Source organism: Taeniopygia guttata, chromosome Z, assembly GCF_048771995.1.
Source record: "Taeniopygia guttata chromosome Z, bTaeGut7.mat, whole genome shotgun sequence".
NCBI classification, from domain to species: Eukaryota; Metazoa; Chordata; class Aves; order Passeriformes; family Estrildidae; genus Taeniopygia; species Taeniopygia guttata.
In genome coordinates, this window is record NC_133063.1 from 60570397 (window position 1) to 60588540 (window position 18144).

The 18144-nt window shown below is 40.6% G+C and overlaps 1 protein-coding gene across 6 annotated transcripts in view; it reads left to right on the forward strand.

The window, feature by feature from the left end:
* The first annotated feature begins 6431 nt into the window (after positions 1-6431).
* UBQLN1 (ubiquilin 1) overlaps positions 6432-18144 on the forward strand; it is a 36927-nt gene continuing 25214 nt past the window's right edge. For 2 of the 6 annotated variants that reach the window (XM_030257353.4, XM_030257356.4), the window contains exon 1: positions 6438-7360. In XM_030257353.4, the coding sequence (XP_030113213.4) occupies positions 6806-7360 (555 nt within the window). In that variant the 5' untranslated portion in view covers positions 6438-6805. Of the gene's footprint in view, positions 7361-18144 lie in introns of all 6 variants that reach the window. The other 4 variants (XM_032744504.3, XM_030257351.4, XM_030257354.4 and 1 more) reach the window with 4 other exon arrangements.

Genomic DNA, 18144 nt, shown 5'->3' on the forward strand with positions numbered 1-18144 from the left:
TTCTTTACTGATTTATTGGATTTTGTAACAGTCCCAATTCCTCACGGAAATTTTTTGGGTTTTGCTTTAGATACCATCTGGGCAATGCTAACACAGACTGAAAACAGGGAGAGAAGGCAATTTTCCTTACCCACTGTGGTGAATAGCAGTAGTGTGTAATTATTAACAAACAAATATTTTCTTCCTGATGGTGAATCAGATTTCAAATTTCAGTTATGTGTAATAGGAGAAAATACAGCAAAGAACAGGTCTGTATTCTTGTTATACTGCAGCTTTGAAGGAACTTCTCTTAAACCTGAGAAAATTCTAATTTTTTTTAACTACTTCAGTATTGGACAGAATATTCCTAATTCAGTACAGAAATATTCCCAACAATATGCAGCTCTTAAATGCAAGAAAATCTGGATAAAATTTAAGAAAGAAAATAGGTTGGAAATAGGTTTTGGATAACAATATGTTTTGGATGCCCCATTCATAGAAGTGTTGAAGGTCAGGCTGAACAGGGCTTTGAGCACCTTGACCTAGTCCCTGCCCTTTGCTGTCAGACTCCTAAGAGGGTACATAATAGACTTGGGTGTTGAAAGGTCCCTTCTGACCCAAAGCATTCTGTGATTCTAAAATGTTATGGTCTGTGTCTTGTTTATACCTACATGACTTTCATCTGGAAAACGGAGATGCCAACATGTGCAACTACCAAAGAAAAAGCTCCTCTCTGCCTGTTAGGTGTTAAGGAAAGTGCCATATGTCATGCTCCAGAGCCAGCCTAGTAATAAACAATTCCTCTGGTACTACAAACACAAAGCTCAAACATTTAGTTTGTCCCATGTTAACTGTCACTAAATGCAATATGGCTATAAAAATACAGAATTATTTGTGCAGCACTGAATGTAGTACTAAATCCTGGGATCTTAGTAGCAACAGTTGCTGAAGTCGAACATTACGGAATGTTAAACTATGAGTAGGAGCTGGCTGATTAGAAACAGATTAGAAAACCTCTGTCAGTAACCTGGGAAAAAAGCAGAGAACACAGGAATTAGAGGGAAATAACCAGAGAAGAGACAAAAGAGTAGACAAAGCAAAATACCTGTAAGTCTTCTTTAGACTTTTTTTTCTCGCACACTGTAGCACTAAGCCATTTCCAAAGCAAAGTATGTGTGAAGAGAGCACTTCACTTTGGTGGGCAGCAGGGAAGGAAAGTGAGAAAAATTCTTTATTAATAAAGGTACCATGAATCTGTAATGCTGTTACAACTCACTAGTGATTTCTGAAAACTAGTTCCATGAAGATGCCAACATCTTGATGGATGCCAAATAAGACTTTTCAAAGAAATGAGACAGTGTACATTTATTGAGATTTCATTATAATGCTGAAAGTCTTACTGTAGACTCACCAATTTGTTTGTCCTGCCTTTGTTTGTTTGTTTGTTGTTTGTTTTCTGGCCAACTCTTTGAAAATAATTTTGAAATATGGTACCAATTGATGGTAGTGATGCCAGTGTTCAGAATGGTGGACCCTGTGACCACAGAGGATAAAGTGTGCATAATTATATCCTGACAGATAGAATGCTACTGGGTGGAATGAAGTAATCAGTTTTGTTAGAGTCTGATTCAAACTAAACTCCTTCATTTGGAAAGGTGGTATGTTTTTTCATTATCTGCTGCACTACAGAAAATACTTACAAGAACAAGACTTTTATCTAATCAAATCAGTAAAGCCTGTAACTTGGAGATGTGACTTCTTTTCCAACATATTTGTATTTGTAAAAAAATTTGAATTAGAAAATCTAGTATATTTGTCTTTTCACAAAAACTAATTCGTCTATTTCAAGGTGCTATAAAATTGCTAGATTATTTATAGAGAGAGTAATTTGATTATTCTATATTGTAACAGAAGTCAAAATCCAAAAGACTGATTACCTGCTATTCTATAAATTTGTCTTCCCTTAAGTTTTAATATGTCCACCTATCCCTATTTGACCAATTTAGTTTGATGTTCTTTCTCTCTCAGGACATCTATTTAAAGCTTTGACCACCCCTTGCCCTGTCATCCCGCACTGTAGAACTAAATTGTGTTGTTTCTAGTGCTATTGAGTTTGACATACTTAACCAGTTTGTTTTATGCTTGCTGATTAACAGGCGTTCTATTTAAATTAAACCAAAATTGAAATTTAGAAGTGCCTGTTGATGCCATCATAAAAAAGTCTCAATTCCACCATAAAAACGAGTTTTTAAGTGTTTAAGTAACACATAATGTTTCTAACTTGGGCAATGCTAAATACAGTTCTTATTCAACACAACTCCTTTCCCAGTTTACCACTTGCTGTATTAGCCTGTCCAGTATAGAATTAGTCTATCCAGTATAAATTACACAGAAATTCTTCAATCAGCTGATTTTTTTCTCTTCTAAGTTGTTCTTACTCTTAATTATTAGCCTGTCCAGTATAGAATTAGTCTATCCAATATAAATTACACAGAAATTCTTCAATCAGCTGATTTTTTTTTCTCTTCTATTTGTTCTTACTCTTAAATTCTTTCTCTGCCTCTTGGGGAAAAAAAATTGTATTTTCTCATATCTAGTTCTTCTTACAGTTGTATCGAATGTTCACAAAGCTTTTTTTGTAGCTGTTGCAGTTTGTTTCAGGAAGGATACTTCTCTCATGCTTTCTTTGGAAAATTCAGCAATTGTTTCAGTATTATTTTCTCACAATGAGTCACTTTAGAATGGGACTGTATGTAAATTGGCAATAGAAAGCTTTGATATTAACTTAATTTTCCATACAAATGTTCAACACTATTTTGTATCTGTTCTAGTTACTTTGAAATACGCTGTAAATAGTGTTGCAACACAGTAAAACCTTTCTTTTTCAAAAGGGTTAATTAAAAAAAAAATCAAACCTGCATAACTAAGGCTGAAGTGACAAAGCCAGAATAGAGATCAAAAGCATCAAAATGAGAGCAGTAATGCTCTCATTTACTGAACACTGAGTTCAGACTGCATAGATTCACTGCTAGCTTTAAATAGGCAGTTGAAGTTTTGAAATGAGAGGAATTTTCCCAATGAAACAAAAAGTTCCACATAACAGAGGCTAGGGAGATGAAGAGGCTTGTTGGAAAGACCAAAGCACAGTATACATGTAGGGAGGAACTGGAGAAAAGAATTCTGGGATGGATATGACTAAAGACTACTACATAACCTTAAATATTTTTTTTAAATGAATCAAACTAACAAAAATAACTCTGGTTAGGGCAACAGTTATGGAAAACACCTGCTAATTGGTTGGGATAATGAAAAGGATTATTCTTTTTCCTAGACTTTTAATGAGTGATTCTTTGTAAGAACTAGAAAAGCAATCACTGAAAAACAAATCTCACTGAAAGTGAGCCAAGGTAATTTAATTTATCAGAATTATTGTAGACCTGGCAAGGATACTGCCTTCTGGTTGAGAGCTAACAAGGACATATGCTTGATATTTGATGTACTAAAGGCAGAGAATCTGCACAGTGAGGCCCCTATAAAGCATAACTGGGTAGAAAGCCCCCTAAAGTGTTACTGGGTAGACAGTAACAGGGTAGGCAATTGCTGTTGAGCCAGTTATGTTTTAGCATGAAGCTTTTTAAATTTAACCCTTTTAACTGATCTAAAACAAAAGCCCTAACCTTTGTTCTGGCAAATCAAGAATGGAAAAAAATTACATAGAATATCTTTTTAATGCCATATGAAAGTAGAAGTTTATATTCTTCCCTTTTCCATTAAAAATAAATCACAGGTGCTTGTACTATGTTTTGGTTTGAATATTCAGAAATACAAGGAATGTTATGTGTCATTTACAGCCAAACTTTGGAGATATTGTATGTAAGTTTTACTGTCATTAGAACACCTGAGGCCTCATCTAAAGTCAAGATTGTGTCACTAGTATCAGGTAAAACATTAAACAGAATTCAGCTGAACTGGTTCAAAACCTTTTGCTAATATTCTTAATTTGATTCAACTTGATGTGAGCCACTACTTTCAGTTTGATTCAAAATACTGTCTGGTCACTGCATGTCCATTTTCAGTTTGTTTCTTTGTAGCCAATTTAGATGGCTTTGCACTGGTTACATCAACTAGGAAAAAATAGTGAATTGATGCTGTCTAGTCAAAGCTGGGAATATTGCTGAACTTCTGCAGTAAACACCAGTACCTGTAGGTGAAGAAAATTAAGTGGCATAAAAATTAACCTGGTCTGTCTAATAAACATTCTGAAATCTGTTCTTTAATATCAGTAATTAATGAAGAAAAGTTGTACAGATGGTTTTAGAAAGAGGAAATAAAAGCACAGGTGGAAGAAAGTGGGAAAGAAAAGGAAAGGCAAGAGAAAAGAAATGTTTTTAAAAATCCATCAGGCTAAGAGGATTAAGAAGTCAGAATTCTTTGCTGTATTGTTTTCATTTCCCATGTGCTGTTTATAAGCATTGCTCTCAACTACCTGATGAGAACCCATATGTGTGTTCTGGTTTAGGGTATTTTCCATCTGGACCCTTTCTGTTCTGGCAAATGAGATCCCATATGCCTGTTACATGAAGATAAAAACATTCTTTGTTAAATTTCTCTCCTTGCTTAGTTAAGTACTTTCAATAACTTCCAAGTTATTTGCTATAAATTTTTAGTATCCTTGCTACTTACAACCAATATACTTCTGTAAATAACACAAATTCCTCTAACTGGTAACCTTCTGCTGGCTACAACCATGTAGAAGTTGTGTTACTCTGGTACAAAGTCTATATTAATGTAATGTTACAGTCAGCATGAGCTGTATCCATAAACTGTGAAGACCCTGCGATGAGGAATATCTCTTTGCTCTTTCATCTAATTTCTGCTTGAAATCACTTCTTGACTGCAGTGCAGGATTCTACTGTGTGATGTCCCTCACTCTGCCAGACAAGAAGATAATGTGGCAGAGGCAGAAGTGTTCGGCTGCAGCAGAAGTCAACACCTTGTAGCATCACAACCAATGGGCAAAGGGAACATGTGTGACTTAGGAAAGGCTTAATACTTGAATATGCCTGGAGTCATTCTTATCTGCATCAAACAAATGCTCTAGAACAGGCAAAACCTGGAATTCCCTTCAGCCAACCTGTGGCATTCCTATTTTAAGGTCTCTTAGCAGGTCTTCAATTCTTTTAGTAAAAATGTTAAGAGTTGTGGAGCCTACTGTGCTGTATTACAGAGTTTCTTTTATTAATAGCTGAACCAATCTACAAAGGGTGTTGAGAGGTTATCCCAAGAGCAGAGCAAACCAGCAAATCATGTTGTGATTCAGAGTATCAGATGGGAAACGTCTGTTCTCATCTAAGCAAAAAAGGACATTTGATTCTACAGTTCAGCCACATACATACTTTACACCAAAACAGGAAAAGACATCTTGAATTCCCAGAGAGACAAAAATAATCTGGGAGAATGCCTAATTTGGTAATGCAGTTTTAAGTTGTGTTTGAAGTTTTTTTGGTCCAAGTTTGAGGAAGATGTGATTTCCTACTGTGGAATGCTACCTTAGCAATACCTTTCAAGTAGTAAATGTCTAGGATTTATTCCTCTTTAGCTGGGGCCAAGTAACTTAAAGGCAAAAGGTACTGAATTATTTCATTGATGTACATTCACAAACTATACCAAATTACTCTTCTTGCATCTTCCGACACCAAACCCCTGCATCTCACTACAGGTCTCTGTGACACCTCATGTCTTATGGGTTGGAGCTCCAGCAAACCACAGTTGCACGGCCAGCACCTGCACTCCCAGACTCTAGTTGGGAAACTGGTGACCTTCTGCATGGACCTCTGGAGATCACCATCCAGGCTAAGCCTTCTGCCAAGGCAAGGTGAGCTAGAGCAGGTTACACAGGAACATGTCCAGACAGGTTTTGAATGCCTCAAGAGAGAGAGACTCCATGACCTTCCTGGGCAGCCTGTTCCAGTGCTCTGTCACCCTAACTGTAAAGTTGTTCCCCATGCTGAAGTGGAATTTCCTGTCTTTGAGTTTATGCCCATTGCTCCTGGTCATGTCACTGGGCACCACTGAAAAGAGGCTGGCACTATCCTCTTTGTGAAAAACGCCAGTCACTTGTTTCAAAGTTTGATAAGTTTAATAGGAATAAAATAGCTATAAAAACAGTAGCAAAAATTAGAGCAGTAATTATTTGGACAATAAAAAGCAAAGAATTATGGATGTCCGGGTGCCTTGCACTCTGCCACAAAGCACACCTTGCTAGCAAAGGACTACCCGTTAAAAGCAATAGCCTGTTGCATATTCATAGATCTCATACATGATTCAAAAATTCAAACAAAGGATTTCTTCTGCTTAGAAGGATTTCTTCTGCTTACTCCTCCCCCCCCCCCCCCGCCCCCCGCCCCGATCTTGTAAATCAGTCGTCTTGGTCCCTTGGAGTCTGCATCTTCCCAGTAAAGAGGCAATAATTATTCTCTTGGAATTTTAGTGTCTTGTTGCTGTTATCCCTATGCGAAGAATTTTTTAATTATCCGTTCCTTGAGCTAGTTGTAAAAAGAATCTTACATGGCATAGTTTATATTTTAATATGCTATAGCCTAAAACTATATTTACCACACTACTTGAAAGATATTAATACAGCATAACTTTCCAACACAACACCTATAGTATTCATTTTAATATTTGCGAAGAGCCAATCATGTAATATGCATTTTTCACACTCTTGGCATCCACCTTTGAGACATTTACATAAATTGATGAATCCCCTCTCAGGCTTCTCCAGACTAAACAGGCCCAGCTCCTGCAGTCTCTTCTCATACGAGAGATGTTTCAAACCCCAAATTATCCTTGTGACTCCCGCTGGACCCTCTCCAGTAGCTCCTTGTCTCTCTTGTACCGAGGAGCCCAGAAGTGGGCATGGCACCGCAGACGTGTCCTCTCAGAGTGCTGTCGGTGGCGGCTGGCAGCGGCGAAGGGCAGGGCTGTCACACCCCGAGGCCGAGGAGGCGGCGGGAGGGCCCCGCGGAGTCCCGCGGCCCGGCCCGCGCCCGCCCCTTTCCAGTACCTTCCCCGGTGCGCTGCGTCATCAGGGCGCGCGGCGGCCGGGCCCGGGCGTTTCCGGTGTGGCGGGCGCGTCGCGAGCGGTCGGTTGGAGGCGCCGGTAGCCGGTAACCGGCGGCCGAGCGCGCTGCGCTGCCCCGCTCCGCCTCACCCGGACACGGCAATGTCGGACAGAGCGGACGGGCCCGCGGGGGGCCCCCCCGGCTCGCCCACCCGCGACTCCGCCGGTGACTCCGAGCCGCGGATCATCAAAGTCACAGTGAAGACTCTCAAGGAGAAGGAGGAGTTCGCCGTTTCCGAGACCAGCAGCATCCGGCAGGTGAGGGGCGGTGGGGCGCGCCGGGGCCGGGCCGGGCGGAGCGCCGCCCCGCAGGCAGCGCCGGCCCGCGGCTCCCGGCTCGGCTGCGCGGGGCCGGGGCCCTGCCCAGTGACAAAGCAGCTTCTGCTCGCCCGGGCGCTGCTGGGCGAGCACCTGCACCGCCCAGGAGGGGACTGCTGCCTTCTGAGGCTGGCGGGGGCAGTGGAGAAATGTGCCGCCTCGCACCCTCCGCTCCCACTTCTCTGTTACACTGCAGAGGGCCGGTTCGGAAGCTGAATGTAGCTCATTCGTGAACTCGTTGAGTCATAGAAACGTTGGGGTTGGAAGGAAACATCAAAAATCTTCCAGTTCCCCTGTCGTAGGCAGGGACACCTTCAGATAGAACTAGGTTGCTCAAAGCCGCATTCAACCTGGGTTGGAATACTTCCAGGGATGGGCCATCCACAGCTTCTCTGGTCAGCCTGTTCCAGTGCCTCACCACCCCCACAGTAAAGAATTTTTTCGTAATTGCTAATCTAAGCCTACTGTCTTTCTCTTTGAAGCTATTGCCCCCTGTCCTGTCAGCACATGTTCTTGCAAACAGTCTTGCCTCATCCTTCCTGTAAGTTCCCTTCAGGTGCTGGAAGGCCACAATTAGGCCACCCCAAAGCCTTCTCTTCTCTCATTTTCTAGCTGTGAGTTGTCCTGTTCAGCTGACTGGGCTTGGTGGTAGTTGTCTCACTGTCTGGCTAACATGACTGTAGAAAACATACACAGTCTCTTGTATCTCTGTATTTCCAGTATTTATTTTGATCTAACACTGTCTTTAAAGACAGCGAGTAGGCCTTGAACTTTGGGAAGTTGTAGCCTTGTACTGTATTTGTAAAATCATCAGTCTCCCTTACTCTGATGTGCTAGTTATGGATATAGTACTTAGCATGGCATGATTATGTCAGATAACCAAGTTATTAGGGCTTTTGTGCCTTCCTGTGAAAGCCTGTGCTCCAGCTGCCTTGTCTCAAACTAGTGACACCTGCTGATTCATCCACAGTGTTTCCTGCAAGTCTTCAATTTTTTCAACTCTTCTAGTAGGTTTGCTATGCAGGTATTGACTAAAACTTCATTTACTTAAATTAGAAAGCAACAAATCATAGCAAAGCTGCTATAAAAATGTATAAATGCAGAGACTCCTGCTTACAAAGAATGTAGGTGTTGCTAGATTCAGAACTTCATTTGTTTTCCATAGGATTTCCCAGTTTTCACCTTGAAATGGTGCTAACTGTGGCAACTTCGTGCTATTGCACATTTTTTTGTGTGTCTTTGGTATTGCAGACTTCATAAAAAAAGATAACATGTCTGAAAGCGCCACTAATGTCTAGATACAGAACTTGACATCATTCCTTAAGTGTGAGCTGAAGGACACCGATTGGTTAATAGAAGAGGATACAAAAGATGAAGTAAAAGCTCCAAAATTTCAAATGTAATGCTAGCTATTCAACTAGACTGTCAGACTTTTGTTTCACCTCGTTGCTGTGAATAGAGAAAATGCTAATATTTCTTTGAGGGGTTTTTTTTTTGTCCTTATGTCTAATCTACATTCAGTTTTGTTTTGTATTTTTTTTTCTTTTGTACATCAGTGTTTGGGCTAGAAGTCTCCCAGACCTGAGTTTCATTGAGGTTTTCTCAGCTGCCAATGCACTGAAGCTGCTTTCTTGTCCTCTTGTCTTTTGGCAGCTGCCGTGTTGTGTGCAGTGAGCTACTCTCTCTGCAAGATTGATCTAGTCATTTCTCCCAAAAGTAAAAAAACTGTTTGCTTTTTAGTGTTTTCCACTGCTTTCCCAGCAATCTCAGTCTGAAAGGGGTGCTTTCCACTTCTCTGTTCTCCATATATTTGTAAACTGCATCAATGCAGTTTTTTTAAAAGTCTTTGCAGTTTTGGGGCTTTTGTTTTGTCAGGATATTTCAAAAGAGAGATTCATAAACTTAATCTAACCTGAGGATTGTGTTTGTCCTGTAAAGCAGTCAGCCATTAGTTGGGTCCTTTGGAATTAATAAAGGGATTTACTTTAGCTGTGAATTTTGTAATACATTTAACTTAAACAGGTTTGTTTCAGATTTGAATACTGGTGGATTTGCCAGGTTTTCAAATAAACAGTTGTCATAAACTGAAATGGTTGTACAACCTATCAAGCGCATGAAGTTTTACTGAAAACAGTCATGCAAATTTAGAAAATTAACAGAGGACACTACTTCAGATGTCTCTGTTGTCTACAGACATCTTAAACTGTGTTTTCTCTCTTGGAACTGCTGTTAAAATATTAGATGTGCGGTTATGACTTAATTCTTGTGAAGTAAGATTTCCCTGCTGGGTTGACCATTGGATTGAAGTCTCAGGCAGTGTAACAGCACAAAAAAAAAATGCGCTGTCCCCATAGAATGACTAATACTGGCTTTTTCTCTTTAACTGCAAAAATGAGCTGTTGATAATAAGAAGTATCAACAGTAGATGCAATGTTTCTAGAACCAGCCTTGAGAATAGGTTAATCTCAAATACCAGGGAAGTTGCACATCTGTTCAAGTGCATCTGGGATCAGCAAGTGGTTTGTACAGTTGAGATAGGTGGGCCAGTAGCTTGTAGGCTGAAAGAAAAACAACAACAAAAAAAAAAAAAAAAAAAAAAGGCAAAAGAAACTCCCTCAATATATTTTTATAGCTAACATCAGAACTTAAAGAATTGAGTTGTTTATTTCTTTACGGTCATTTCAAGTACTGCTAGAACATGAACCTAGATTTTCTAAGAAAATATTTTGTGTCATCAGGACCAAATTTAGGGCTAAAAAAATTATATTTTATGTTGCCCCATTAATGTCAACCACGTCTGCAACTTTTCTGTCAAGACTTTTTCCTGTATTGGAAGACTTCAGGAGAATGATTTGTTACTCTGATCCTGTGCTATGCAGCTAGAACAGTGAGTATGCAGGTTAGTATGGAAAGTAAACTAACTACAAAGCTACTCTGGGAGATCAGTTGATTGCAACTGCTGTCTGTCTGTCTTTCATTCTCTGAAAATTATTTGATTCTGCTTAGCACAGTTTGGCTCAGTAGTAGGACAAAGACCAAATATTTGCTTTCTTGGCTGGGTATGATACTGATCTTGCTCAGAGAAGAGACTTAGTGAATATGTGATAGGTAAATTCGCTGACTTTAGCTGACCCTGGCAGTGCTGATACCCTGGCTCACTAAAACTGTTTGTCTCTTGTCCAGTGTTTTTTTCCTTTGGTTTGTTTTCTGAGTTCATGGCAGTCTTTGCAATTTCTTGCTTAGCAGAGTTGTTTTAATGTGTTTGGTAAAGCCTGTAAACAAAGAAAAAGCGTGCACGTATTAGGAGCGATGCATGCCTTCATGTCTTAGTGAGTGACTTGAATTGAGTATTGTGGTGTTGGAAATGATTACATGGAGAACCATTTTTTTTACCTTCATCATTTAGAATGAGGGAGTTTTAGAAGAGTTAAAGCTTGCTGATGCTTTTTGATGTGTTCTTGTTTAGTGCCCTGTGTTGACATTTGCTGTATCCACCAGTTTATTATAACTGGTCCAGAGTTACTGTCTGTGGGTGTGTAGCATGAGAGAAGATACTGAGTTGCCCATTCTGTGAGCATTACAACTCTGAAACACAGTAACGTGTCTAGCTGTGTGTTATTTACTGCTGGGCCGACAAACAGTGGGTACAGTAAATCTGTGCTAATAATTTCAGCAATTTAAAGTTCTTGCAGAGAATGATTGCCAGTTCTTTGATTATTTGAAATTTTCAGAGCAATGCTCATGAGGAAGAGTTAGTGAAATTGAGTTTAGCCCCACTAAATTAGATCCTCTTGCAGGTTTAGGGTTTTTTTCCCCCCTTTTTATTTAGCTTCAGCCTTTAAATAGAATATCTCTTCAGTGTGCAATACAGTTTTCAGTAACAGCATATTTAACAGCTTCTGTGTTTTTTAAAGTAGGTGATCACAAATGTGCTTTCTGCACTAGACTATAAACTACAGATAAAATCCCTGGGTTACTTAAAGTGTACATGTATCCATTGTGTCGGGACTGATTTTTGTCAAGTGGAGAACGTCTAAATTTTTGATTGAAATTTCAGTACTGTTTATGGTTGAAACTTTAAATCCATAAATCCAGGGTTTCATTTTTGTGCCTGGTTCTTGCAATCCCAAATTGGCTGTCTTCTGCTTTATAAAGATCACACAGGTGTAAATGATAAATTGTTAAAGCTTTGGGTAGTTTGGAAGTGGAGCATCTTTCCTGGCTTGCATATGCTTTTACTATTTTATGTAATTTTTACTTTTAAAGAAACTGTATTTTATAGGAACAATTCTTTCAACATGATCCAATTCTGTTTCACTGTTTTTCTGTAATCCAGGAATTACTGAATGCTACAAACAAAATAGGTTGAAACTGTATAATGGAATCTAGTCTGTTCTTTGTGTCCAGGATTGTGATTCAGGCTGCTGTTGTTTCTCAGGTGTCTCAAGGCACTTGAATACATGGAGCATTTGGTGTTAGAGTTTCCATTGTGTTGTGTCTCAGTGCATTGTAACACATCTATGTGATTCTTTATGGAGTCTGCCTCATGATATACTCTGATTATACTTATTTCTTAACCTGAAGTTTTTCCCCCATCATTTTGTGATATCAAAATTGTTTTAGAGCAATGGTAGGTGATTATTTGATAGAAGAACCTTCAGAAGTAAAAGTATATTGACCTTCCTGACTATTAGCTTAGTTAGATGTAACTCAGACATATCAGTGGCCATAGTACTCAACAGGTGTTTTCTGATAAATGACTGGCAGACAGAGTAAAATAAGAAAACTTATTTAAGTAGTAGTGTGTAAGTGTGTTTTGTGTAGATACTTCTCATAAAAGTAAGACATTCATAATTATTCTTTTAAAAAATTATCTATTTCAGATGTATTTGTCCTGTGAGTTTGTTTTGCTAAAATCCCTCACCCTCAGTGAGGGGTGTCACACAGTTTTAAAAAATTGCCATGTGTACAGTTCAAAATTGCAACAGCACATAAAACCTTAATGAATATTTAACTGTTGTAATAGTGTCATGTAAAAAAAACATAAAATATTTCAATCTATTGACTATAAACCTCTTCTTTGTAAAAAGGGGCATTGTCTGGGAGTAAAGTTAGGGTAAAATCTTAATGATTTGGAAGTTCTGGTTTTGACTGCGATAGAGCTAATTTTCTTAGTAGCTGATATGGTGCTTTGTTTTGTATTAAGTGTGAGAATAATAGTAACACACTGATTTTGGTGATTTTGGCTCTTGCTAAACAGCATTGTTTTTTAGGAATGTTGCTCCCTAACTCAGTGACCCTACTGAGACTTTCCAAACCACACTGCCACTATCTCTCTCCCTCTCTCTCCCTCTCTCTCCCTCTCTCTCCCTCTCTCTCCCTCTCTCTCCCTCTCTCTCCCTCTCTCTCCCTCTCTCTCCCTCTCTCTCCCTCTCTCTCCCTCTCTCTCCCTCTCTCTCCCTCTCTCCCCCTCTCTCCCCCTCTCTCCCCCTCTCTCCCCCTCTCTCCCCCTCTCTCCCCCTCTCTCCCCCTCTCTCCCCCTCTCTCCCCCTCTCTCCCCCTCTCTCCCCCTCTCTCCCCCTCTCTCCCCCTCTCTCCCCCTCTCTCCCCCTCTCTCCCCCTCTCTCCCCCTCTCTCCCCCTCTCTCCCCCTCTCTCCCCCTCTCTCCCCCTCTCTCCCCCTCTCTCCCCCTCTCTCCCCCTCTCTCCCCCTCTCTCCCCCTCTCTCCCCCTCTCTCCCCCTCTCTCCCCCTCTCTCCCCCTCTCTCCCCCTCTCTCCCCCTCTCTCCCCCTCTCTCCCCCTCTCTCCCCCTCTCTCCCCCTCTCTCCCCCTCTCTCCCCCTCTCTCCCCCTCTCTCCCCCTCTCTCCCCCTCTCTCCCCCTCTCTCCCCCTCTCTCCCCCTCTCTCCCCCTCTCTCCCCCTCTCTCCCCCTCTCTCCCCCTCTCTCCCCCTCTCTCCCCCTCTCTCCCCCTCTCTCCCCCTCTCTCCCCCTCTCTCCCCCTCTCTCCCCCTGTCTCCCCCTCTCTCTCCCTCTCTCTTTCTCTCTCCCTTCCCCCTCTCTCTCTCTGTCACCTTTTCCTCTCCCTCCCCACCTGAGCCTGAGTGCTTTGTTTGTTAAATAACACTGAATGTTGAGTTATATTAGTTGAGTTATATAATAGAGTTGAGAGTTTTCAAGATGAAAATAACAGTGAAAGAGAGGAGTTGAAGCATTTTCCACTTCTATATAGCACAAAAACCTCAGTGGCTTAAGTTGAACCTTAGTGTCCTGTAACTTGCAAAGCTTTTTCTCTTTTCACTCTTCTTAAGTTGTCTGTCAACCCAAGGCATGCTGGAGAGGAGAGCTGGAAGCACAAAAGGGCAAGATCACAGGTTGAAATAAAAACAATTTACTAGAAACAGCAATGAAATAAGAAAACAAATATTAACAGTAACAATGCTAATGACAGAGGGTGCAAGAAAATCAGTGACTGACATGAAAAAAAATTCCCTTGATAACAGACATCTCCCTTCACCATGTTTTCTTGAACAGAAGGAACCCCCCATCTCCCTGAGATTCCATTTCCCCAGCTGCTGTCAGTGACAAGAGGTGGTAGAGAACAACCTCTGGGTCCAGGCCATGGCCCCTCTTGGCTACTGCAAAAATTAACCCTTTCCTGGCCTGAGCCAGGACAGTGCTTATTCTAAATGGAGTTTTGGTTTGTTTTGCTTTGCCAGTGGTCAGGTACATAACTAACAGGGGGAGAGTAGATTGCCAAGTGCTTTTATGGAAGAAGCATTGCTTCCCCAAACAAAGCCTTGGAGAAGTGCAGTGGCTTGCTGAAGAGTCCCTGAAGGGAATAGAAATGGCTAGAACTTGAGTTGTGGGTCCTTTACACTACCATGTGCTGCTGCAGTTCACCCTTTATGGACTGCTAGCCTTTTAAGCTCATCAAGAATCTGACTCTGGGTTTGATTTGATTGCAGACATTTGAGGAAATAATTTTATTATGAAACTAGCATGGGTCATTGGCAAAGCCACCATAAGATATTAAGACATGAAAGACAGTACTCTTACATGGAAACATTATTTTGTGTATTATTTCTAGCTATGCTTTGTTTGTTGCAGGGCAAAAGTGCTTGTATTTCTGCTTGAAATGACAAATTCTTATCTTCCTTCCTCTATAGTGTCCTAGAGTTGTGCAATGAAACCTGTTTTTTACTGACTCACTTTAAGTCACTTATAAGATGTCCAGGTCATGATTCATCCCAAAAGGAAACCACAGCTATCAGCTGTGGCTGTGAGTGTGTTTGGTTCCTTACTTCTTGGGTCAAGACGACCTGTAACCATTAATTCTATTGTATAAAAGAAAGCTGGAGCTCATCAAAGTTTGGTTCTGATGCTGCTCAGTGTGAGTGTAAAACAGACGGGAGTTCAGTCAATATGCTTAACTGTGTATGTTGTTAGGAAAGACGGTTGAAAGTTTAAATATTACGGGTGCGTTTTGAAACAGCAGTGCCAAACAAGGTAATACTGTTTCAAAATCTTTCTTTGTGGAAGAACTATCTGAGAGGCTTCTAGGAATGAATACCGAAGTTCAGCCTTCTGTGTACGAACATTTGCTTCCATGTCATCCTCTATTGTGTTCAAAACAGTTTCACGTGGGGAGAATCAGCAGCCTTACTTTTTTTGACAGTCATCTAGATGAAATTGTAGCTTAACATTTTCAAAGTAGTTGAAGTTTCTAGGGACCTGTTTTCTGTTACTTCAATGGACTTAGATGTTAATTGCCCAAGATCTCTTCCAGGTTGTTACTGTAATTTAATTTTTAAATATGACTTACTAAGATGAGGTTGAGAGAATTTTTCTCAATTCTCTCAAAAAAGAGAAAGTATTTTAAAATTTATTTATTTTCTTCTTTTTATTACTTTATCACAGCACTTTGTTTTATGAGTGGATAGTAAGATTATTACAGTTGCTGATTTTGATGTCATAAAATGAGTCAACATGAGAAGCTTTGGAAATATTATATGGTCGTAACATATCAAAGGAGAGTTTGAATGTTAATGCTTTCACTTTACCTGGAATAACACTTTACCAGGTTCTTCCAAGGCCAGATTGTCAGATGTTAATAGGTTAATGTTTAAATTATGGATCTGGTTTGCACAGTGACAGTGTGAAACAGTATCTGGTTTAGTCAGATGTTCTACTTCATGTGTATTCAGATATTTTCTTTGTTTGGTGACAAAGTATTTACTTTGACTAGCTCAGGTACCAGTATGCATTTGTTCAACACTAGACATCAACATTTTATGGTGTCCATCTGTACCTTGCAAAAAACTTGAGAGGCAATCAAGTTTGAGCAGGTGTAGTAAAAGTCCTAGCTTGCTTCAGAGAGTTGGTTTTTTTTTTTTTCATGTGTCTTAACATTGAACAAAAAAAGCCAACTTTTTAATAGTGATTATTTTAAAGTTGCTGTGAAGATAAGGGTATTTGGCATGGAATTGAGAGTATAAACAAGAAGTGCTGGTGTGCTGCTAAAAAGACAATGAGTTTTCTCAAGATGAAAACTATTCTGCTTTTGTATTTCAAAGCAAAAAAAAGCTTATGTAAACAAGTTAACTTGAGGTAAAATGGCAATTTGGGCAAAGTCCTTCAACAAGACAAGCTTTGGATTTGTTCTAATTCATTTCAAATTTGCAAGTTGCCATGCTTTGAGGAGAATGTAACCTTGAATCAACTCACTCAGGTTAAGAGTGCTTTTTGCTTTTCTCCCTAGGAAAACCAGGCCTCTGTCTAGATATTAGTCCAGTGTTTTAGTCTCATTCCCACTGTGTTTCTCCCCACATATTTTTCTAATAATAATGTAAAAAATTTATGTTACATTATTCTACTGAAAGAACTAGTTTCCATGAATACACTAGGTTTCAAGTATGTTGAAACATTATTTTCACAACTTTGAGTCCTTTCCTGTGCCCAGTTATGAGTGAACAAGGCATAGTATTATTACAATGAAGTAAAACTTGCATTTAGAACAATAAAGCAAATGACCTGACATTGTCCGTTGAATTATTACATGATAATGAAAAGGATGAGTCACTGAATTAGGAGAATTGGACAGAAATACTCATCATTTCCAGTCAGTGACGCTGAACTTCTGCTTTTGGTTTTCCCAGTGGATGAAGTATTTAAACTGTAATTTACTGATACTGTTATTTAGTTATGCTGTACAAACTGAAGACCTAAACAGCACCAAAATTAATTTTTTTAGAACTGCCTGAATTTCCGTCATCATAATCTGTCATGGTTTAAACCCAGCCAGCAATTATTATGCAACTGCTTCCTCACTTCCCTCCTGCCTAGTGAAATGGGGAGGAGAATCAGAAAAAAAGGAGTAAAACTCATTGATTTATATAATAACTGTTTAATATTTAAAACAACAACAGTAATAATAATAACAACAACAATCATAGTAATGAACAAGAGGGAGAGAAGAGTAAAACCCAAGAGAAACAAATGATACACTACAGTGGCTCAGCACCCACAGTCTGATGGCCAAGCCTGTTCCCTTCACTGGCAAATGCTCCAGCCACACTCCCCAAGTTTGTGAAAGCAGGGGTTGGGAGAATGAAGAACCATCCTCTGTAGAAGATCAGGTTCAAGACCTGTGGGATCTCGCGAGATACATCCATATGTCCTGAGGGAACTGGGCAAGACAGTAGTTAAGCCACCAGCTGTTGTATTTGCAAAGTTGTAGCAGTTCTCCGTTGAAGTTACACAGACTGGAAAAGGCAAAGGAGGACATCCATATATTTTTGGGAAAGGAAATTGGGATGACTCAGGGAACTACAGGCTGGTCAGTCTTACCTCAGTGCCTGGCAAGATCATGGAACAGAACCTCCTGGAAATTATGCTAAGGAACATGGAAGGGAAGGAGAAGACTGGTGATAGTCAGCACAGCTTCACTAAGGACAAATTTGATGGTTGCCTGTAATGGGGTTGCAGTGGTGGCGGATGAGGGAAAAGTGAATGACATAATCAACTTGCACATATGTAGAGTGTTTGACACTGTGCCACATGACTTGTCTCCAAACTGGAGACACATGGTTTTGACAAATGGACTGCTCAGTGAACAACAAATTTAAAGGGTTGTGGTGAATGGCTCATTGTCCAAGTGGAGACCACTAACGAGTGGTGTCCTCAGGGATCGGTACAGGGGCAAGCTCTGTTTAACATCTTTGTCAGTAACATGGACAGTGGGATTGAGTGCACCCCAACAATGTGTGCCAGTCAGTGTGGTGTGAATGAGGCACTGGAGGAAAGGGATGCCATCCTTGCTAGGCTTGAGAGGTGGGCTCATGTGAACCTCATGAAGCTCCACAAGGGCAAGTGCAAGGTCCTGCACTTGGTTTGGGGCAATCCCAAATACAAATACAGGCAGGATGGATTGGGGGCAGCCCTGAGGAGAATGATTTGGCGGTGCTTGTGGATGAGAAGCTGGACATAACCCAGCAATGTGTTCTCATAGCCCAGAAAGTTGATTGTATCCCGGGCTGCATCCAAAAGCAGCATGGCTGGCAGGGTGAGTGAGGGGGATTCTGCTCTCTTCTGGTGGGATTCCACCTGGGGTGCTGTATCCAGCTCAGAGGACCCCAGCAGAGGAGGACATGGACCTGTTGGAGTGAGCTAGGAGGAGGCCACCAAGATGATCAGAGGGCTGAAGCCCATGTAATGTTAAGACAGG